At 42.7% G+C, this 24,484-nt stretch overlaps 1 protein-coding gene across 22 annotated transcripts in view; it reads left to right on the plus strand.

The window, feature by feature from the left end:
* Positions 1-24,484, plus strand: part of eya4 (EYA transcriptional coactivator and phosphatase 4) — a 356,347-nt gene that overhangs the window by 268,406 nt on the left and 63,457 nt on the right. For all 22 annotated transcript variants that reach the window (XM_067984861.1, XM_067984860.1, XM_067984880.1 and 19 more), the window contains 2 exons: positions 3,494-3,630; positions 13,853-13,936. In XM_067984861.1, the coding sequence (XP_067840962.1) occupies positions 3,494-3,630; positions 13,853-13,936 (221 nt within the window). The remainder of the gene's footprint in view (positions 1-3,493; positions 3,631-13,852; positions 13,937-24,484) is intronic.

The following is a 24,484-nucleotide window of genomic DNA, read 5'->3' on the forward strand; positions in this document are numbered from 1 at the left end:
ATCAGTACATAATCATTTAGTATTCTGGATCTTGTCAGTTTTACTTTCCTTTTTCAGGCTAGATATTTTATTGGAATTAAGAACTATATTTTGGTTTGGAAGCTTAGATTAGCCTACAGCTACGTGGAGATCCTCAGAACGTACGTAACCCATGTGGGTGTGGGTGTGGGTGTAACATGTCAAGATTTTTAGTCCTAAAAGGATTCCAATGAACTGAGTGTAAACGTAGCACTGCCTGCACTAATTGGAGTAAAACTGCATTCCTCATAATCTTTAATTTTTTTCTGGTGCAACTAGGGCTTATAATTTGTTTTTAGAGTTAAGGGTGAATTTTCCACTGGTGGTGCTCAAGCAATGAGAACGGTCCGTAAGAGTTAAGCACTGGCCCACGATCTGCACGGCCATTCCAGACAAAACTTCTGGGGTCTGAGGTAATTAGTGAGCACAGCCATAATCCGCCTACCGCTGGGACCTCGTAGAGTGAGGGGTGGGGGGTGGGAGGGGCAGGATTTCTGGGGCTGCTGCAGATACTTTAACAGCTGCAGCAAAGTAGCTGAATGTGGAGGGCAAAAATATTTGGAGGGGAAAGCCAGTGGAGGCAGCAAATAGAGTATCAAGGCAGGTGATTGAATAGTGCGGGAACTGACTCTTTGCCCCCACCATTTAATGGATGGAAAAGTGGAAGGTGCTACATGACGTGGGGGCAAGGAGGATTGCCTCATTTGGCACACAGGGGGAACCCCCCCCCCCCACCAGAGGAGAACAGTGCAGCATTCCTGACAGGAAGTAGCAGCCAAGGTCAACACTGTAGACAGTACCTGCAAGACCTGGAAACAGATCCCGAACAAGATGGTTACCATAACAAAGTTGCTAAAATAAGGCTATCCAACAGTGCTATATATCAAATAGCTCCTACAAGTCAGCATTCCACAAAGTGTTGTCTGTTGCCTGCTACGCATTTACTGCTGGTCCATGGCAAGCCCTCGGACAACCTTATAGCTCTTCCTTTGCTTACCATGCATGTCACGCATTCGAGCTGCATCTTTCAACTGAAGCTGTTGACACGCTGACATCTCAAAAGAGCTTCACACAGCAAATCATTCTAACACAACTTAGCTATGTGATTTACTCACAAACTGGGATGCAGGACAGGCCCATTCTATGTGCTCTTGATACTTTCCACATTTCAGCACTACTACTCTGCTTGCAGGACAGGTTCGCTCATAACAGGAGGGAGCAGGCCCACATGGAAAGAGGGCCTTGCAATTTCAAGCCTGTGAGCCAATTCAAAGAGGCCATGCTGGGTATCATTAGTAATGAAAACATAGAGGGAGTGAGAGAGGGTGAAAGTGGAGGCTTATCCCAAGTTCTGCACTAGTGCATTCCTGCCCTTTTTCTTTTTCCTCCCCCAGCTTACTCACTCACAAACAGGCTTACAGCACAAATCCATCAGACACCATGGGGTTGATTTTAAACCCCAAGAACGCGCAGGTTAGGGGCGGGTGGGGTTAAAAATAGGTTTTTTTTGGGTCGCAACCGCAAAATTTTCGGACTTTGCATTCCCAGTGGGAAGTGTGTACTTTTACACGTCAACGTTAAAGCCGGGTTGCAGTCGCAACCCAAAAAACAACTATTTTCAACTCCCACCCGCCCCCAACCCACCCGTTCTTGGGGTTTAAAATCACCCCCCATATAAGCATCTTACAGGCAGAATTGTAACGTGTTCCTCCTCAGTTTTTGTATTTTACATGCATATTGAAGCTCTCACGTTGAGAACTGAGCAGAAATTTGCACAGAAGAATTCTGAAGGAGGACTAGACAAGATCACTAAAGATGTGGGGCATAATTTTATCGGGGAGCCAGGAAGGGGGCGGGGGGGGGTAGAATTCCTGACAGGAAACCCGGAAGTGTGGGTTTCCCAGACTTCCTTACAATTTTGACATCTTTTATTGTTTTTTGACGGTTTCCCGCCATGATTGAATCCACCTCCACCACCCTTTCAGGCAGTGCATTCCAGATCATAGCCACTCGCTGTGTAAAAAACATTTTCCTCATGTCGCCTTTGGTTCTTTTGCCAATCACCTTAAATCTGTGTCCTCTGGTTCTCAACCCTTCTGCCAATGGGAACAGCTTCTCTCTATTTACTCTGTCTAGACCCTGCTTTTCTGGGCCTTAGAATCATAGAATCATTGAAAGTTACGTGACAGAAGGAGGCCATTCGGCCCATCATGTATGTGCCTGGCCACTTTCCAGCACTTGGTCCCTAGCCCTGTAGGTTACGGCACTTCAAGTGCACATCCAAGTACTTTTTAAATGAGTTGAGGGTTTCTGCCTCTACCACCCTTTCAGACCCTTCTTGTCTCCTCTCACGTAGCGTGAAATAGAAGGCCCGGGAATCCTGACCCCCCCCCCCCCCCCCCAGAGTAAAAAACAGTAAAGCTGTTAAAATGGAGGTCTGCAGCCTCCTTGAAAGCTTTTAGTCACCGACCCGCCTCCTGAGAGTGGGTTGGTCGCCCGCCCCTCTTCCCGCCTCCGTTAAAACCAGAAATGGGTGCGTTAGAGGCAGGTTGGGGGCGGGTTTTAGGTTTTTAACATTTTTACTGCCCCCCCTGCCCCCAATCCAACCATTTTTCTGAGTTAAAATCATGCCCATAAAGCCTGAAAATCTATAGGCCTGATATCATAGCCTAAGTAAATAGGATCGAAAGGGGTACTTTGTTTTAATATTGTGGACAAATGTCCATGCCACTAGAAGTGCATCTCTATTACCCCCTGCCTGCCCATGACCGAAATTCCTCATTGGCTCCCAGGTGGGCCCCTCTTCTGCTGGAAAGTGGGCTAGTTCGCCTGCTCTCGCTCAGCATACTGGCCCATCGCCAACATTGAAACTCTTGGCCTGGGAGGCCCCTCTCCTAGAAACACCCCCATCATGCAGGGGACCACGTTTGGGGCAGACGGATGAAATTGGCAGGGAAGGCTGGCACCCAGCATATCCGAGATCCAGCACTTCCACTGACCTCTGGCAGACTTACAGCAGGAGTGCCGCAGAAGGGCCGCAGATTTTCAGGCCCAAGGTTTCCCAGCACCCCACCACCAACACCCCCCCCCCCGCCCCACCCCAATACGTTCACTTTATCATAATGGAAATATTTCTGATAATCGAAAATTCACTCCATTGTCTCCTAGATTCTTAGGTCGTCAGTACAAAAATATATAGCAAATGAATGAAAAATGTATGCTCCACATCACAGAACCTTAATAGTTCTGGTTGTGGCAACAGTTAAATAAATTGCCTAACTGTTTGTTTTTCTGTGCCTGGTGTATTTTCTTTATACATAATTATTCAGCTGCTGAACTGCTGTCAAACTGAATGCTGTGCAATCATCAGAAATCACTTTGTTTCTGCAGCAGTGTGAACTTGTGGTAGACGCTCATACCTCGTATGCAGAAAAACTCAAGATGATAGTTGTAATCTGAATGGTTGCTTTTACAGGGGAGTTTGATACAGTGCAGAGCCCATCAACACCAATCAAAGACCTGGATGAGCGAACGTGTAGGAGCTCAGGGTCAAAGTCACGAGGAAGGGGAAGGAAGAATAATCCATCACCACCTCCTGACAACGACTTGGAGGTATGCCCTGACTTTAATTGATGAAAACTTAAGATTACACGTTTTTTGCAATAAAGTTTGGATGGCAGGCATCATTATATCAATGTCGAACTACAAGCTAAGCATTCTTTCTAAAAAAATCTGGTTCATAAAATAAATTTCAGCCGAGGTACATAATGTTGGTGTGAGGTGATTTTATTCCTGATGGAAATGATAGTGCAGTATGATGATGGCATCAGCCAGTGCTTAGTTTTCAGACTGTATATTTTCTTCTATTGCTTCCTGGGGTAAAAAAAGAATCAACCTGAAATTATTAAAAATGAGTAGCAGCAGAATTAAAAATTGCTGAAAAAAGTTTCATTGAATCATAGATCATAGAATCATAGAAATTTATGGCACAGAAGGAGGCCATTCAGCCAATCGTGTCTGTGCCGGCCGATAAAGAGCTGTCCAGCGTAATCCCACTTTCCAACTCTTGGTCCGTAGCCTTGTAGGTTATGGCACTGCAAGTGCATATCCAAGTAAAATAAGCATTGCCAGAAATTCTGGCGGCGGTGGGATAAACAATATTGCACACAATAATGTCATTAGCTCTATTGCAGCTACATTTCTAGGACTGTGGACAATATTACTGCAAACAGTTACTTTACAAAAAAAAATCCAAAAGCACTGGTATAGACATCGAAAACAAAGATTTGTTGAGAGTTCATTCTGTGTTTATCTGTGTATCGCCATCATAAAGAGCTGGATGGTACATTCAGCACTATAAAAACACACAAAGCACTACCAGAAAATTAATTATTTCATACAATTTTTATTGTAAAGGACACCACCATGTTTCTCAGTGAGCTTGGGGTAAATTTTAACCCCCAAGAACGGCTGGGTTGGGGGCGGGGCGGGACGGGTGGGTAGTAAAAATACTCTGTTTTCAGAGTGGACCCGCATCCCGGTTCCAACACGCCTGCTTCTGGGTTTAACCCAGGCAGGTCTGTCTGCGTGCAGAGAGCGGACACCAGGAAGTCCCGCCCCCATTTAAAGCCAGCGGGCTGATACTTAAAAGGACAATTCACCTCATCGAGATACTTGAGGTACTTAATATTTTGTATATTAGAATAATAAAATTAATTTAACCTTACTTGTTCGGGTTTCCCATCGGTTTCCAATTCACGTCAGGTGAAAGCAGGCAGGAGGGTCCGGACCCATGAGGTAAGTGCCTTTATTGCACTGCTTGTGGGTCTGGAGGAGCAGGAGTGCTTCATCCAAGCCCAACAAGTTCACCTGGCCGACAAGCCCCCCGTTCTCCCCCCGCTGATGGTGGACACCCACCATGGTGAACCCCCACCCAACTCCGACTCGTCACCCGACCTCCAGCCACATCTGGTCTTCTTCCTCAGCCCCCCCAATCTTCTTCTCAGCCCTTCTTCTCTTAGCAAGCATCCCCCAATCTTCTCCCCGTACCCCCCAACAATTTTCTCCTCAGCAACCCCTCCCCCCCCAATCTTCTTCCCGGCCTATGATCCCTCCCTCCCTCCGATCCCCGGCTGTGGCCTGCTGTATCAGGCCTTCCTGCCCGCCAGCCAGCCAGCCTGTCAATCAGGCAGCCTGCCGGGCGTGAAACCCGGAAGTGCAATTGATGGGCCTCATTAAGGTCGCAATCACAGATTGCGACCCGCCCACTTACCTTCTGGGTTATGCACCTGGAAACCTTGCCCCCAGCTCCCTTCCGGGTTGGAAGATAAAATTTACCCCCTTATGTTCAATTCCTGACTCGTGCTGAATTAGCTGCTGTCAACCAGGACAGTGTTAGGGACACTACAGTAGGCTGCAGAGACGTGAAAACCTGCTCTTAATTACTATCCAAGGACTCCTACACAAAAGTGTGTGTGTGTGAACATCCAGTAAGGACAGAATCAGGCTCAACTATGATGCCAAATTGAATAACCTGAGGATACTCACTGTATAGGCTCACAGACATAGACAAGCTATTTCTGCAAGGTTCCTGAGGTTAACAATGGAACCATGCTTCAGCTTGAGTTAATGTCTTCATGACTGGGGGAAGATTCTAAAGAGGCTGCCTGATAAAGTAACAGTTTTCAGGCCTGTAATGTGCTTTTGGCATTCATTATAGGGGCATCATCACACATGAAAAGTGTTTTGCCAACCCTTTCTAATCTGGACACACTACACACAAAACATTCATGACACAATGATGTCATTCATATTAATGTTTGTGACCATTGGGGAAAAAAATTCAAAAAGTTGTGTTGTATCTGCTGCAGCACAGACTTTCCCAATGGACAGTATTGGATCTTGGAAATCAAGTTTTCAGAAGGGCGGTACCTGCTTATTCCAAGAACTCAACCTGCCCAAAAGCAAAAGTGTCTCTTTGAGCTACATGTCCAGTCAGCACACTGAAACTAACACAGATCCATTTCCTGTACCTTTCAACGGGATGCAAATCATCAAAGCCAATAAGATATATAAGTATACAAGACAAAATGAGCAAAAAAAAGATACCAAGTTGTTAAATTTGCATGCTGACCCATTTTGAGAAGTTCTCTCAGTTTTCCTTTTGTATATAACACTAGTCTTCAGTCTCATGTTTAAAAGAGACATCTCCTGGCAATAAGTAAAAAAACAAGAAATTACCTAAATGTACAGGTTGAAATTCCCTGTAGAATAATATTAAGTGATACATCTTTTGTAATTACATGATTTTACCTTGGAGCCGGGAACCCAGCATGTCCATAGATATTCACGTGGGGAACCCAGAAGCCAGCGTCGGGGGGAGAGGGGGTGTGCAACCTAGGGGTGGGTAGTGTTGCAACCTAGGGGTGGGTTCGCCATTGGAGGAGGGGGGTCCTGTCGCGCCAGGTGAGCTTGTTGGGCCTGGATGAAGCACTCCTGCTCCTCCTGGCCCACAAGTAGTGCAATAAAGGCACTCACAACATGGATCCGGCCCTTCCCACCTGCTTTCACCTGACGTGAACCAGAACTGATGGGAAACCCGAACAGGTAAGGTTAAATGTGTTTGACATTGCTAATACACAAAAAAAATTAAGTGCCTCAACTGTCGCAATGAGGTACATTGCCCCTTTAAGTGTCGGTCCACCGACTTTAAGTAGGGATAGGATTTCCGGGTTTCTGTTGTGTGTGCGCATCCAAACACACCTGGGTTAAACCTGGAAATGGGCGTGTTGGAGCAGGGATGCGGTCCTGCTCCAAAAATCAACTATTTTTACGGCCCACCCACCTCCATCCCACCCGTTCTCGGGGGTTAAAATCACCCCCATGATGTAAGGAAAATGAAAGGGAGAGATGTCCTTCAGTAAATGGATAAAATCAGGAGAAATTCTCAATTGATTGTTAAAACCAATCTAAATTTAACAAGTAGAACTTTTTGCAGTGTATTACTTGCTCCAAACTTCAGAAAAAATTGAATAGCCAAATAAAGTAAAATTACAGTTGGCAGCATTAACCTACCACACTGCTTTGGTATTGTAAATCTCCGTATCTTAAATTAAGCCAGTAAAATATGTAGGACCCAATGTGTTATATATAAATGATTGGTTGGCAGAACTAAATTACCAGCATCAACGGAGCCCCGGTTGTTTTGGGGCTAGTATGTGAATTCACACAAGCCAAAAGGAGTGAGTCTGCTGAAAATCCCAGCTAGGCCCAGTAAAGATCGACACTGACAAAGTGGACGCACTAAGCTGATTTGAATTGGTGGTCAATTGAAATTTAAGTAGGGGAAGAACCTGTCTGTGTCAGTAATTTATCTTCTGACCATACATTATTGTGCACAATGTATAAACAGAGCAGTAATTTTATTTTCTTAATTCCATTTGTCAAACAATCTTGGCATTGTGACAGAATGACTGAACTGCACAGGTGAGGAGGCTGTTGGTAATAAAGAACAATGTTCATGTGACATCACAGGTGAAAGATTGTAACAGATGTCTGACATCAGAGGTGCAGAATTACAGAAAAATAATTGTACATATTGACATAGGAATGTGTAGTTTTACAAGGATTTAATGTTTAGAATATTTAGAAAATCCTGAGAGAACATATGTTGTGACATGATTTTTTTTTTTAAAGTACAATCGAGCATGGTTTCTTGGAAAGAAAGAGTTACTAAATAGCCAATTTTGATAATACGACGGCAGACAAGACCAAGTGCAGGATTCAGGTCAAGCAGGGTTAGAGGGCGGTAGGATAATTGGATCCGGGGCGGGGATAGTAAGGAACAGGATGGGAAAAGGAGAATAGAGAGAAAGGGAGATAGAAAGAGAAGGGGAACGGGTGAATGGAGGAGAGGTATAGGGAGGGGAATGGGTACTGGGAACTAAGGCAAGGAAACTATCCCATTGTGGGGCAGAGCCCTCCCCTTCCCTACACCAGGACCTACAGATTCATCTCAGCAGGTGGTGAGAGAATTGATCTGAGCTTCCCTTTCGCCCCGCAACCTTGAACTTTCCTCTTAGCAGGTGGAGGGGGCAATTGTGATGAGATTTGCTTGCCTCCCGCAGTGCCAGATTTCAGCAAGGAAGGGTGTGAGTTGTGCTGTGTAGTGTTGCATGATTACAGGGTCAGTTTTGGTCCAGGGCCAACATTGCTGCTCGGGGGAGGGGGTTGCAAGGTTGCCACTGGTGAGCAGTGAATGGCGTGGAGTCTGGGGGGGTGGTGATTCGAATTGGAGGGATGACATTGAAGCTGTTTGGGGACAATGGAGCACTGGAGTAGAGAAGAGAGATTGGTGCTCGCTGGAATGAGGGGGAAAAGTTAAAGTCCAGGATAGATATTGATGCTCATTGGGGTCGGAGGGGGTCCTTTATCATTGCTGCTCACAGGGGTTTGAAAGGGGGCAATTGGAGTTTGGTATTCAAAGGGAGCGGAATGTTGGACCTCTGGACTGCCATCCCTGCTCACAGGACGTGGCTTGGAGCCTAGGGTTGAAATGAATGCTCAGTGGTGGAGGGGGCAGTGCAGGGTCATCAGTGGAGGAGGCAACATTATTGGAGAGACTGTGACAATGGTAGCCAAGGATGGATCGGCAGAGTGGCCAGGGGTTCGAATGGCCACAGCCTCAGGGAAGGGGGAGTCGTCAGCTGCAGCAGTAGGGGAGCAATCGGGAAAGGGGGGTGGGGGAAGCAATAGGCCGCAACAGCAGAAGAGCCATTAGCAGTAAGGGGGAAGATGGATTTGCAACAATGGCAGGGGATACTTTGTAAGGTTAAATCATGAGCCAAAAAGGGAGCCAGGTGTGGGGAGGAAGAGATTGGGCAGGGCTCATTGGGAGCAGAGGCCACTGTCACAGGTAGAAGAGGATAATCGCAGGATGAGGGTACAGCTTTACAGCTGTTCAAATGAGGGAAGAAGAAAAAAACATGTATGTTTTAAACAAAGTTTACATTTTGAAGAAAATATTAAAGAATGACTTACCTTTTAATTACCTCAAACCAGAAAAGCGACATAGGGAAAGAACACAAAGGAACATGCCTCATTGTGCATCACACCACCACCCAGTAGCCAGCACCTGCTACTCTAGGCAGACTTAAAGCAGCATGTTTTGCCATTAGGCTATAGTAGTCTCGCTATATAAATCAAAAATTAGGCTGTCACGTAATGTTAGTTCAAAAGCAGAACACTTTATTACACTGGAATCCTCTGTCACAGCACCACCTACAGGTGTAACAAGTATTTCATCAAATGTTGACACTTTTAACATTGATTTTCCCATTGGCAGACCCGATATAAGAGCTTTCAATGCATTTTTAAATGGAATGTTGTGACCCACTTATTGATTTTAAAATCACATACATACAACTACAGGCTTCCAAAAATCATCCTTTATTCAGATTTCAAATTCCACATCATTAGAAGTTATTAAACATGCTGTAAGCTACTTTTCTAATGATTCTTCTACCAATAATTTAGCCTCAGCTAGGTCAACCAACAGAAGAGCAGTTGCTGCATTTCAAAAGTAATTCACGTGAGACACTTTGGGCTCGATTTTTAAAAGTAAAAAACGGGTGGATTGGGGGTGGGGGGGGGGCATTGAAAATTGCCATTATTTCAGACCTGCCCCTATTCCATCTCCAACCAGCCCATTTCCGGTTTTCATGGGGGCGGGACGAGGGGCAGGCGGCCAACCTGCTCCCAGGAGGCGGGTCAGGCCTTAAAACCTTCAGGCCTCCATTTTTAACTAATTCCCCATTTCAACCCTGGGGGGCTGAGATTCCCGGGCCTTCTGTTTTACACCTCATGAAAGGAGGCAAGCAGGCTCAAGACTGCAACTAAGTGCCTAGAAAGGCACAGGTTGTGGGCCCGGAGGAGCACGAGTGCTTCCCCCAGGCCCAACAAGCCTACCTGCACCGACCCACCTCCCGCCTCCCCCGCCACCAATCACGGACCCCTGACTCCAATCATCCGACCCCAATCACCCCCCCCTCCCACCCCGATCCACCGACCCCAACCCCAATCCTCCGACCCCGATCCCCTGACCCTGACCCTCCCCCTCAATGATCGCGGACCCCCCCCCATGACTCCTGCCCCCCCCCCCCCCCGTGTCTGACCCCTAATCCCATCCCCCTATGCCCTTTGCCCACCTATGCCCCCCCACCCCCATGCAAATAAAGACTTACCTGCAGACTTATCTGAAGATGTCCTCTCCCTGGCTAGTCTCCCATCCAACTGAGACCAGCCTGTCAATCAGCCGGTCAGTCAGACGGGAAACAGACAAAAAAAAAGATGTCCTTACGTCAAAATCGTAAGGACGTCCGGGAAACCCGTACTAATGGGTTTCCCGACCTCAAATTGACCCCCCGGTCCCCTTCCCGGCTGCGTTTGAAAATTGAATGCTTTGAGGTGTTTGGATATGTTAAATGCACATTATTATTATTATTATCATCATCATCATCATCATCATCATTATCCTAAAGGACCAAGAACTGTTAGTGCCTGCCTGGTTTAAGACCTGTTTACAATGAACTCATTATCATAGCAGGTAGCAGTTAGGCTGGACTGTCGCATATTTTTTAATGGGGGTGCTGTCATTTTAGGGAAGTAGGGTGAAGAAAGTAACAATTGCATTATATGTATACAATGGTGATTTTGCAATGTGAATTACACCTGTTATTCAAGTGACATCATGTTAATAAAATATGACCAAAAAAAATGTACCTACTCCTTTTCAGGTGTAATGATACCCCTTTAAGCTAATTCTCAGCTGGGTAAATGATATGGTGCTCTGCGTTCTGTTTTGTGATCAGCATTATATGCACGCATTACATTCTATGCATATGTTGCCAATCCACTTCTGTGTTAAGAAAGTCAAACCTGTGCCAGCACTGAATTAATGTGCATCCACTTCAAATTTTTTCTATGTGTAAAAAGGAATCAAGTGTTGATTCAAAAACAAGAACTGGTGCAATCGTAACTAGGGTTGATTTTTTATTTTATTTTACTTCACACATTATTAAGCTAACCAGATGGTATAATTTAATTGGAACTGCACCAGTTTACTTTACTCTGCCCTTTGTGCAAATATTTTCAGGCAGCATAGTTTCCTTGTTTTAGTTTGTCCATTCAATATCACGCAAAAACATTAGACAGATTTCACATCATTTCTCCAAAGCAAGTACAATCTTTTTCAAAAAAAATCCTGCAATGATATTCAACAGGCTAAAAATTGACCCCCTTCTCCTTCCCGAAACCTGATTACCTTAGGATGTATGATTTCCCCTGCGGTGGTAATAGTGAATTTACAGCCAGTGGTGCTAGCAGTAAATCTGCTACCTCTCCAAATTTTTTGTTTCTCCTTCACCATTGACTTGAAAAACATTAGCTGCCTTAATATCCACTGAGTGGACTTTATGCAACACAGGAGCCATTTTCTTCAGTTGCTATCACTCAGAGCAGTTGGTGGCCATACCTCCTGCGCATTTAAATATATCGTTTGTAATTACAATTTCACTTTTTTAAAATTAAACTTATTTTGCAATGCACAGCTGGGACCCTGCCCTACTTAGGCCACAGCTTCAGGCAACATTTGAGGTTTCAGTAACCCAGGTAGCTGTCTTTCCGTATTGTGGAAATAAACACAGTCCCTTGTTGGCTTTTTCTCTGTCACCCGTAAAACTGGCAGACAAATGAGGCAATGGGATAATGATTGCTGGTCCTACTGTCCTGCCCACTGGTCTATTTGTCTGCCTCCTCTCCCGATCTCTGATAATAGCATTCAACCATTGATACTCGGGGTAAAAAGGAGAAAATAAACTTTATACCTAACGGTGTGATTTTCAGAAAATGACTAACAAGCAGAGCTTTATTTTAGCACCCAACCTATTTGGATTATTCTTTGTAGCCATGCTTGATACAATAACATCAACCTAGACATTGGAGTTTTACATCAAGGTTACAGCAAACAGCAATCTCAGACAAATGCAACCAATACCAGAATCAGAGAACAATTTCTCTGTGAACTCCTCTTTACTAACATTTCTGACTCACACATAGCAAGATCACCAAGTCATCGTAGATCATTCAGTGAAATGATATAGACTTATCAACTTGAAGAAGATCTTTTTTTTCAATCGGTCAGCATTTTGTCATTGATACCACAATCCAACAGCTACATAAATGGCACGGTGCAGAATTTCACAACCAATGGCAACATGTTTTCCAATGACGCCTTGGTCAATAGGTATCACTTCATATTAAAAAAACTATTTCTGCTTTTGGCAAACTGATGAAAGAAGGATTCAATGAGCACAGTATCCATCTGAGGGAGGGGGAAGGGGATCAACTTTTACCTTGTTGAATACCATGGCAGGATTCCTTATTTGAAAAATATTGTACTAAGGAGAAATGATGTGAAATCTCTCTAATATTTTTGGGTGATAATGAATGGACAAATCAAAACAAGGAGACTAGGCTGCCTGAAGATTAAAATATACCATGCAGTCATGTTACTTTACTACCGTACAACTGTGAAGCATAGATAGTTTACCATGGGCACATCAAAGCTCTCAACAGGCTTCACATGTGATGCCTCCATTGGTCAAGCAGGATAACCAACAGTGAAGTCCTATTGCTGGAGTAGAAAACTCAACTACAATCACTAGATACATGACCAGAGTGGCCAATATCTGGTTACCTGAAGCTATGTTGTACTGTCAACTGAAGGAAGAAAAGTGCTCAACATGGTGGCCAGAAAAAAGCACTTCAAGGATAATCTGAAAAACAATCTGAGGGGAAGACCTTTTAAAAACTCTCAAAACATTTGAAGAGATGTCAGCATGTAAACTAGCAGAAAAGAGGACAAAAAGAATAGCACAAATCGCACACATTGACCATAAAGGCATGCTTCTGATCAGTGTATTGCATGCAGAGAGTGGCCCTGCATGTACATCACATGTTGGCCTTGAAAATGTTTTCCGAGATCATTGGCTTCCTAATGGTGAGAGACGAGCAACAAAGGGATTTGGGTGTCCATGTACATAAATCATTAGAGGCTAGTGGCCTGGTACAAAAAGTAATCAGAAAGGCTAATGGAATGTTGGCCTTTATCTCAAGGGAGTTTGAATTAAAAGGGGAAGAAGTGATGCTTCAGTTGTACAGAGCATTGGTCAGACCTCACCTGGAGTACTGTTTTCAGTTTTGGGCACCAAGCCTCAGGAAGGATATATTGGCCTTGGAGGGATTACAGCGCAGATTCGCCGTACTGATACTAGAGCTTAAAGGGTTAAATTATGAGAACAGGTTGCATAAACTTGGATTGTATTCCCTTGAGTTTAGAAAGTGATCTAATTGAATTGTGGAACAGGCTGAAGAGGCTGAATGGCCTACTCCTGTTTCTATGTTCAAATCCAACACCGCTGTTAAAGTGATTGTCAGTCAAGATGAGACGACTACGAGCATTATCAGTGAAGATATCATGTCCCACCTATTTGTTTCTTTGATGTGCCCACTGGAACTGGTGAAAATTCACACTAAAGATTTCCAGGCCTTCTAAATCTTTAAATGTACATGTGCACGTATTGTAGGTTGATTGTGTAGTATACACAAGGTAATAATGCTTCAATGTGAGAAATATATTAGCACATCATGTGCTTATAAGGACAATAAATTGCAATATCACCTGTATTTTTAAAATGATCAGCAATAAAAAATATTTTTGCAGCATTGATGCAAAACAAAGTATTATTTCACTGATTGTTTGTCTCTATATTTACAGCGAGTATTTGTCTGGGATCTAGATGAGACTATCATCATCTTTCATTCTTTGCTCACAGGATCGTATGCACAAAAGTATGGTAAGGTAAGAAATTAAACCGACCGTGCAATTTGCTTTCATTTCTGTATGTATAAAAAAGGACTTTATTATTTATGAGAAGTGTCTGCCTTCATTCTACGTTTCTCAATTAGTTTACTTTGCACCAGGTACTTTCCTAGTGAGGTTGTGTGTTTGTAGTGTAATCCCATACATTTGGCAGCGGGGACTAGAGTTTACAGCCAAGCTGTGTGACTTTGTTGCTTCTTCCAACAGATAGAGGCTACTTCTGCCTGACAGTATTGGTAAATTAATGATGGATGTTACTGTAGACATATACTAAGATAAAAAATAAGCTTTTGAACTATCTCCCCAACATAATCTGAGTAAAACATAGCCAATTTAGAATGCTTTCTTCTCTTGAATTGTTACTGAATGTAACTTTATTAGTGAAATTTATTATTGAATGTACAGTGCTTTTTTTAAAAAGATTTCCTGGTGTATGAGGAAAAAAGACTACAGTGCTGTAAAATTACTAATCAATTCAGTTTCTGTGGATCTAGTCATAGAGGCCTAATTTAGAAGGATATGATAGGGTGAGATGAAGTAAAGTGGGAGGAGGCTCATGTGGAGCATAAAGACCAGCGTAAACTTGTTGGGCTGAATGGTCTGTTTCTGTGCTGTAATACTGTGTAATTTTACAAATAAGTGCAAAGTAAAATATACTTGGTCACAGGAAGTGTTCTGTATTACTCATATTTTAATGCTGCTATTATGACATTTTATCTTTTTGTTTTATTGTCTTTGCACTTTCTAAAATAATAGTTTCTGCTCATTCTTTTAAATGATCACTGCCCCATCTGATATTTTGCGAAGTGTCCAAATTCCATAGCTAGATATCAAAAAGCACAAAATAGGAGCGAAGCTACTAATAAGTCCACAAGAAACATTTAAGGGCATGTAAATCTTTGAAATTATTTGATTTTGTTGGATTAAACATGCAGTTGCGATAGCAGTTATATCCAGGAGGAAAGGCATCTAGCTCATTGAACAGGCATGGTCGAGATTACTGTGTGTCTGACTTTCAGAGGATTAATTGTTGACTGCTATCAGTTAAACAAGTGGGAGATGGAGGATTCAGCCATCACTCAGCATGCAGTCTACTTTTGTAATATCCTCATTAACAGAAAGCAGAAAGCCACACCGGCAACATCCACCATCATGGGAGACTGACCAAAGTCTACCCTTGAATTTTGCGGTCAGTAGTTTGTCACATCAGACAGAACTAGAAGATTTATGCTAGCTAGCTTGTAAAATCTGTTGAACAGTCAATTGGGGTCAATGTGCCTGTGATTTTTCCAAGAGTGGGTCAGTAACCCACACCTTATTAAAAATAGTAAAATGAATGTTAGAATCTGAAGCCGCAATCTAATTCATTCGGTTACTGCATCAAGAAGCTTTGCCATTGCTGTTTGCTACATTATACAGTTTGCTGCTGTCTTTGACCTTAATTTTTGCATTCATTCCACATGTTCTTTTTTTTCCTTTTTGTGTTTAAAGAACCAAATCTAGCTGCTAACTGTGGGTGTTCGAAAACATCACTTACTGTCATAGCCAGATACTGTTTTTGTCCAGATGAGCAGCAATGCAAAATTTACATGCAGTCCAGCTAGGGTTTTGAAGAACAGCTTTCAATTGGGGAATTGATGATGTATGAATGCACAAAAGTCTCTATTACACAAGCGTTTCCTGTACCGTCAGCCTGCTACAAAATCTTTGATCTCCCTCCCCAGTTCATTTAATAAAACTAAAGAAATGACAGCTGTTGCCAGCGATATCATTACCCTTCTAGCCAAAAGCATCAGACACATCAGAGCAACAAACTGACCATTAGTAGTTGTGTAGGTTGTCCAGCTGACTACCGACAATATCAAATGGCAATGGTGCCAGAGTTGACTCTCCTATCACTCATGATTATAACTTAAGTATGAAATAAAAACAGAAAATTTGAGAAATACACATCTTATTCATCAGCATCTGAAAGAGAAAAAATAGGTGAAAGTTTCAGGTGGAAGTCTTTGCCAGTCCTGATGACAGATTCCACTCAGAATGTTAACCTGTCTTTCTCGCTTCGGATATTTCCTGTATTTTCTATTATATTTTAAATATCCAACATCCACTTTTTAATGTAACTTAATTATAGTTGACTTATTTTTTTAGTTATATTTTAATCTTTATCCAAATAATTTACCTTAATTTTTTTCATGTTTATGTGTACCTAATTTAGTTTCTTTAGGACATTGGGCTCAATTTTAAACTTAATTTGTGGGGCGGGCGGGGGATTCCAAAATTGCAGAAATGCAGAGCGGGTTCAGAAGCCGTCTCCAACCCGCCGACTTCCGAGTTCCCCACAGAAACACCTGTGCGCGCGTGCTTCCCGAATCCGGAAGTCCCGCCGGCAATTAAAGCCAGCAGGATGATAGTTAAAGAACCAAATGTACCTCATTGAGGTACTTAAGGTACTTTGCTTGTGACATATTAGGTAGTTAGAATGATTTTTAACTTACCTGGGCGGCTTTCTCACCGTTTCTGATTCACGCCTGGTGAAACCAGGCATGAGGGGCCGGATCAGGCAAAAAGAAACAAAATAAACTAAATAACAAACCATTGCACAAAGTTAAAACACAAAATCAACCCACCTCTCCACCCTGCCCCGATGATGTCCGATGTCTCCCTCTCTGATCTCCCCCTCTTCCCCCCCCCCCCCCCCGATGTCCTCCCGATCTCCCCTCTTCCCCCGATATTCCACCGATCTTCCCCCTCTCCCCCCCCCCGATCTTCCCCTCTCCCCCCGTTCCCCTCGATCTTCCCCTCTCCCCCCCGATCTTCCCCTCTCTCCCCCCCGATCTTCCCCTCTCTCCCCCCCGATCTTCCCCTCTCCCCCCCCCGATCTTCCCCTCTCCCCCCCCGATCTTCCCCTCTCCCCCCCTGATCTTCCCCTCTTCCCCCCCCCCATGTCCCCCCGATCTTCCCCTCCTGACCCCCGATCTTCCCCTCTCTCCCTCCCGATCTTCTCCTCTAACCCCCGATCTTCCGTTCTGTCCCACCCCCTCGACACTGCAGCTCCAATCGGCAGCCAGCTTGTCAATCAGGCCAGCTGCCGGGCATGAAACCAGGAAAGAATTTTAATCACCATCAATTACATCGCGATCGCGTCGGAAACGGTAAGTTTTTTTTATTCGGGTTTGCCACGCACACATTCACAACCCTCCCCTGCCCCCGCCCCCATCCCGCCAACCCGCCACCATTTAAAAATTTACCCCATTGTAACACCAATACAGACTCGCAGCATCAGGATCAATTGAAACAATCAGAGTGCAGTTTATGCAGGTCTGTGATGCACTAAAGAACTAAAAAGGCTGAGTTTAATGAGATAAAATGAATAAGATCACCATCGCGCCCACAAATTCTCCTTCTCCAATTTTCCTCCAGGCTCCTATGCTGTTGGATTTTTGGCGGGGCGAGCCTTCCGCCCACCTCAGGTCTATACCCCTCACCCTGGCCGATTTCCCAGGCAAATATGTTGGACAGGTTCCCAGTGTTATTACCACCTGCATGGGGAACCCCTCTCAGGGGAGGGAGAGAGGGAAAATGCTACTGCAGGCTCGGGTACTTGTAACAGCATAGCGTAGCCGGCAGCCTCTGTGACAGCTAAAGATTTTTTTTAATTGAAGGATATTTAAATCAATCGCAGGGATCAGCCAATGGCATCAGCAGGGTGTTCAAACACCTCCCCCAAAATATCTATGATTTTGTTTTTATCGGTCCATTCCTTCTTTTGAAGTAATGCGCCTTAGATCACTTGATCGAACACAGAAACAACGGAGGTTCTTCCAGAGCTAGTCAGTTCTGCAATTCGATTAGTTGGGCTTGTGCTTCTAAATGATCACTAGGCTATTGTAGTGAATAGTAGTGAAGTTTTTGAAAGACTAGCAACACAAAACCAGCACTTGGACATAGTGCTTTAGAGCTTTTGCCAACAAGACTATATTTTCTTTTCATTTGCTTTATTTGAATTGTTAGATTAATGGAAGTAATAATGTTTCTAGTTGAGCGTTATTGTAAAATTCCTATTTCTAAAATAGACCTTTTGAAGTAGTTTTGTTTGGTCTGGCAAACTCATATTCAAACATCCCCTCCACCGCCCCCCCCCCCCCAAAAAAAATCCCCTATGCCACTGGGATCAGATGGGAACTTTTTAAACCTGGCTTTGCTAATGGCTGAAGTTATACCACAGGAAGTGTGAAACGAAAGCAGTATCAGTCTACTACTTGTCCAAGTCTGCTCGGGAGGCTTTGCACATAAATTACACCACGCAATTTGTGTTGATGCATAGCTGAAACCATTTGACATTACTGCAAACTGTGCTCTATAACTGGCCTTCCCTGTAAACCTGAACAAAGACTCTTGGAAGCCACCTTTGATTTATTTCACTTGCATCTTTTTGGCATAAACACATTTGTGAAAATTTATTTCCTGCACCAGAGTGAACGACAATAAAAATGTCTTAAATGGGCTGTTTACGTGACATTGCTAAACACTGATGCTTTATCCCTTCAAGTTTTGTCGAAGGCTTGGCGAAGTACTGCAAAGAATTGCCAAATTATAAACAGGGGTGGATGTTATTCACTAAAACTTCAACATATTTCACAGATACTTCGAAAGAAGAGAAATCTTCTTTGGCTTGAAATGATATTATTGCATGATGATCTATCCCAAAGGTAGTGTTGCTTTTGGAGCTTCTGTAATGCAGCAGATTCTCTGGAAACCTTTCTTAGACTATACCAGTATTAAAATGAAGCTTTTTGTCCAAGGTACACAGGCATACCTGTCAGTTGTCACGTAAACACACCAACATTGGAGAATTTTCTAAATGTTTGCAATTATTAACATTTTTCAATATATATTAACTAGAGAAAAGAACAGGTAACTCTGAAGTAGCGTAATAAATTTATTCAAATGAAATCATCAGTTACAGGCAAGTTAATGGATATTGGGCTCGGTGATAAATAATGTGTACAGTTGCAGATCACGTCGTTAAAAAGAAAGAAAGAACTTGCATTTATATAGCACCTTTCACCACCTCAGGACGTCCCAAAGCTTTACAGCCAATTAAGTAGTTTTGAAATGTAGTCACTGATGTAATGTAGGAAACATGGCAGCCAATTTGTGCACAGCAAGGTTCCACAAACAGCAATGTGATAGTGACCAGATAATTAGTGATGTTGGTTGAGGGATAAATATCAGTCAGGACACCGGGATCTTTTACATCCACCTGAGATGGCAGATGGGGCCTCATGGCTTCTTGTGGCAATGAAAATAGTTATCTACCAAACCCAATTCATTAAGTTTAACAAAATGACTGCCAGATCATTCAAAATGGCTGTCTGTACTGATCAAAAGAGTTTCTTTGTGGCCCAAACAGTACTGTACTCTTGGTTGATGCTAGCCTGCTATTTGGACCCATGTATCAGTTACAATAATGACAATGACCCCAGAAATCCTCGGGCCTGCTCACAGGAGTATACGTGGTCAGGGCAGACTCAGCATATTAACATACGTTGGGCAGGTGCAAATACCAGTATGGGTGCATCTTGTGGATCTACAGGAGCGGGGAGGAAATGTGGCAATGGATTGGGGAGGTCTAACAAAAGCCTCCCACCCCTTAGTGTAGGCTTCCCCGTGATCGGCCCATTAAAAGGGGGGGTCCCATTTCCGGGAGACCCCAGTGGGCCCCTTGGCTGATCTGTGCGCCATGTTCATCCCAGCATCCAGATAACTGGACAGTAGGAAGCCCAAGGAAATTTCTGGTGTGGGAAATCTCTTCCCTCAACCCTGCCCATACTGATGTCAGGGGCCATGTTTGAGTGGACAGAAGTTCCGTCCAGTCCATTGCCTCTGTACAAATTGGGAGGCAGCAGTCTGCTGGGCAGAGATCGGTGTTTCCGGGTCATGCCCAAATTTAAGATTTGGCTGGCCCTCCAACACCCCAGTTTCATGGTGATCCACCATTAGGGCCGAGGGTTTTTGGCCCCATTGTGTCTGTTCATGCAACCAGGTCAAAAGGAAACCAAAAGAAAACATAAAATTCAATAGCACTCATCTCATATGCCTGCATTATTGCCTCTCCATACAATAGCTTGCATTTATGTAGCACCTTTAATGTATAAAAACATCCCAATACTTTTGTTAACATATCATTATGGAAAATATATGTATCATAGGCTTCCTATTAATTAAATTAAATGTGTAGTTTCCTCTTGACATTCTGCAGATTATTGCAAAATTTCTCTGCCAAAATGTTCCACATATTTCTAATTGCCTAGTATTTCCAGAATCAGAGTATTGGAAAGGGTGTGAATTTTGAGAAAAATGACAACCTCATTGAAATGAATAAAGCTGAGGTTTTCTTTAAGTGGAGAGGTAACTTTTTTATTTTTGCAAAGAAAAGCAGCTGTCACTTGTAATCAGTGAATCTTTTCTCGCTGCTAGTGGTTTATCAATGTACTGGGTGTGAAGAATCAAGATGCCATCCTTAAAATTAGAGACAGATGGAAGAATCAGTAGTCCTCCTCAAATATGCAAAAAAGTGATGCAAACTGGTGTGTCTGATGTGAATAAATTGGAGATGAAAATCATATTAAACTAATTAACCTAGAATGTTGTGAGAAATACTTAAATGAATTAAAATTAATGCACAACAAATGCAAAACTGCACTTTAATGTTGTCCCACGATCTGAAAGGTACAGTATAATCACAATGCCTAGTTGCAAAAGTATAAATCACGTCGAGGGGAAATTAGCCAACCCTTAGCCCATGAAGAAACCATAGATCAGATGTGAGGGTCTTGCTCCTCTCCCATTTGCAGAAGACTGATTTGTATATAATTGGATCAATAACCATACTATCTGGAATTCCAGATTTCTCCTGATGTGGGTAGCAAGTATTTCTCAAGAGCTTATCATTAGTTTGAATTGAACTAAAGCCTGATCCCTTGGTCACAGATGGAACAGTTGCCCAAACTGCAAACTGAGCTCCTCAAGGAACAACTTATTCCATCTGGCTCAGGCTGACAGTTACTTCTTAAGAGCCACTAAAAGCTAACTAGGAAATCCTAAAATTCCTACCTTGTGGCTCACTGCTATAAGACTGATGCCACGGACAACTCAAAACTAAAAAATGGTACTAAACTAATCAGATGATGAAGACGAAGCAAATGGAAAATGTGAATATAAAACCAGACAAGCCTTGTCTAAAGGAAAGGCAATATGAATTCTTGGGAAAATTGTCCTCAAATACAGAACTAAAGGACAAGCAAAGTATAAAAACCTACTCCATAGACTTGTTGCTACATAAGTGTCCAATCGGATTGATTATTAAAATCTCAGGTAAAAGGCAAGGATAGACTACTGATTTGTACACATACATATTACAAGTATCATCAGTCTCTTTCAGTTTCCCTTTGTTATCCCAGTTGATGCTTTAGAACTGCTGGTTTTAAAGTGATGCATTCTGGCTGCTGTCCCCATTTGCAATGTCACTGGAGCAGAACTTCCTAATGCCACATCAGGAGGAGCTCTTAACAATACAGATAATTTCACTGGATGCGAGCATGGAGTCTAGATCGATCTATAACATTATGGGGGCAATTTTAACCTAACCTGCACGTTGGGAAACTGACGGGATCAGGTGCAACGAAGTCAACGAAGAGTAATATTGGGCGCGTTGTAAAACTAGCGTTCCACCTGATCATTTGTGTTTCCCGCCCAGCAAGTTAAGTTAAAATTCCCCCCAATAACTCTGATTTTCTGACCCGCAGCTCTGCTAGCAAGACTCCACATCCAACCTCACAAAATATCCAAAGATGTCTACTTCCAAGCTAGTTTTAAGCAGCTGTTCTAAGGCAGGGTCACAAATTGTGACACACTATTAAGGGTACAGGCATCTTCCTGCATGACATTTATGATAATGAGACAATTAAGATTTTTAAAAATCTTCCTCAGTGAACAGTCGCAGTGCATTAATCCTTTATGAGCAGCAGAAAATAATGAAAAGCCACTAATTTCATGTGTTGATTCCATGAAATAAGAAACCAGGGGAGTTGCCCTATTCTGTACTCACACTGAGTTTTGAGCTAAAATTATCGACAGGAGGAATATTCCCCAAAAAAAACAAATTGTTAATTTTTGAATTCAGGGAAAATTTGTATAAACTGCAATTTAACAGTTTTTGCAGGAAAGCATAAATTTAGAGTTCTTATTTATTGAAATGGCATATTGTTGATCCTAATCAACTTTCTGCACTGTGTAAATTACGTGACGGTTATGTATTTGGCACTATTTCAAGCCATTTGTATCATTTTGATTTGTCTACAGATGGCCAAAAAGCAGAGTTTAAAAATTAATCCCAAAGCAGGAAGAACAGAGTTTGAAAACTCCTACCCCTTCTTGAAACTTTTTTTTTTTGGTTGAGTGCAATGTGAAAAACCTGTTGGTTTTAGAAGCACAGACAGGGTTCTACACGATCCTTTTAACAACAGTAGGGTATAACATAAAGAAAATGGATACTATTGGTGGGAAATTGTGAGCAGTAACACAAATGTTCAGATGTCTTTCTTCAAACTTGATGTTAGAGATTATGATGTCTTCTGAACCATCAATTGTGTTACTCCCCGACTGCCTATATATCAGCTAGAGAATTATTGGCACACTGTGTTTAAAGCTGCATGTTCGAATTACAATATGTGTGTGTTTAAGGAAGAAGTCCGTTGTTTTCCATTGCTTGCAATTTAATTGGCAAAGATTTTATTTGGAGCTTTTCCAAAAGTGCCACATTAAATCCCCATCAGAAAATAGCTGCTAGACAGTATTTCATTCCTGCTAATTCAATTTTTTCTTTGTCTTTCCATGTCACCTTTAGTTTATGTGTTAGATTTTCTTTCATCTTTACACATAACAGTTGTTTGATATTCTTGACTTAAGATTATTCCTCCAATTTCTTCATCATTTTTGATTCACTTTATTCTGCAGTTTGTTTCTTTATTCCCATTTTTATTTTTATTTCACATCTTATATTATGTTCGCTGCTTCCATTTAGTTACTCTTAGTAACATTTTAATTGTTTTTCATATCTTTAGCTGTTTATTATCCTGAATTATTCCCTCATTACTCTATTTCTTATTTATTTTTCTAAAGTCTTACAGTTATTATTCTTTTATTGTTTGTTTTATTGTACATTTTTCTCACTCCAAGCTCTTACATAGGCTTATTAGCTTTCCATTTTAATTTTCTCCTCTTTCTTGTATGTAGCGCACTTTCCCACTATTTTATTCTTGACATGTTTATGTCTGAAATGTTCCTACTGGGAAACTGTCATATGTACTCAGCCAGAAGAAGAACCGCACCGTTAATTATACACCGCTTTACTGAGGGTATTGGCAGTGCCAACTGTAAGACATCATGAACTCTTAAAGACCGTGTAAGACACAAGACAGGCTCATTCTTTACAAAAGAATTAACAAGAACCATTTGCTTCACTTCTAGGAACAGGGGTGTTACTCATCCTTTTTTTTCAGGAATATTTACATTAATGTTGGAGCATGCAAAATCGCCCTGTTTTCCTCTACGAGAATTGTTTGCTCATTTTACCATTTCCGTTAGTGTTCAAAATCTGGCCAATCTAGAGTCGGCAGTAACAATGCTGGTTCACACTTCTCAAGTACTCCAACAGGCTCCTAACTAGGAAAACTAACAGCGACTGGTTCACACTTCTTGGGTACCTTAACAGATACCTAACTAAGAAAACTAACGGCAAAGGCCTTTAAGTCATTAAGCTTGCTACTGAAAGTAGGAAACAGAAAGTTAGCAAGGTGAATTGGCATTTGAATGTCCTCTAGAACTCCAGAATGTAAACGGTGAATTAACTTTCTGAACTGAGTGGATGCTCTATCACAGAGATTTTGGGGCAAAGCAGTGATGCTACCGCTAACATTGTAAAGGTTATACCTTGCTATTCTGTGGAAGGGCTTGTGGGGTTTAATTATAATTGCATACAGCACATGCTGATCTGCAGATTCTGCAGGAATCAAATGAGCATTCCTCAAATTTACCTCTGAATCCCCCACTCACTGTTTCAGTTAGATCTCTGTTAGATCTCTGTTGAAAGTGTGTGCACCAACTTTCTTCTTCCCTATCTTTGAGTGTGTTGCAACTGTCCTATCCGGACCTGATCACACCTGAATTTAGTGAGTCAGGTCATTTAAGTGGCAGAGCGCAGGCCTGCCCAGCGAACAGCAGTCAGAAAATATCAGCTCGAAAGACAGGATTTACCTTTTTAGGCCGCCATTGCCTTGCTGCCTGCCCCCTCTCAGACACCCCCAATTTGAGGGAGATCCAGGTGCAAAGCCCTTTGCCAACTTCTTTGGGCAATCCTGCGTCTTGAGGTAAGTGGGGTGGGAAGGCCAGGTACACACTTCCTGCCTCATTTAGATGGCCCACTTAGTCTACACCTGTCATAGGTGGAGGCACTCTGAGCTC

Source organism: Heptranchias perlo, chromosome 5 (genome assembly GCF_035084215.1).
Source record: "Heptranchias perlo isolate sHepPer1 chromosome 5, sHepPer1.hap1, whole genome shotgun sequence".
Classification (NCBI taxonomy): domain Eukaryota; kingdom Metazoa; phylum Chordata; class Chondrichthyes; order Hexanchiformes; family Hexanchidae; genus Heptranchias; species Heptranchias perlo.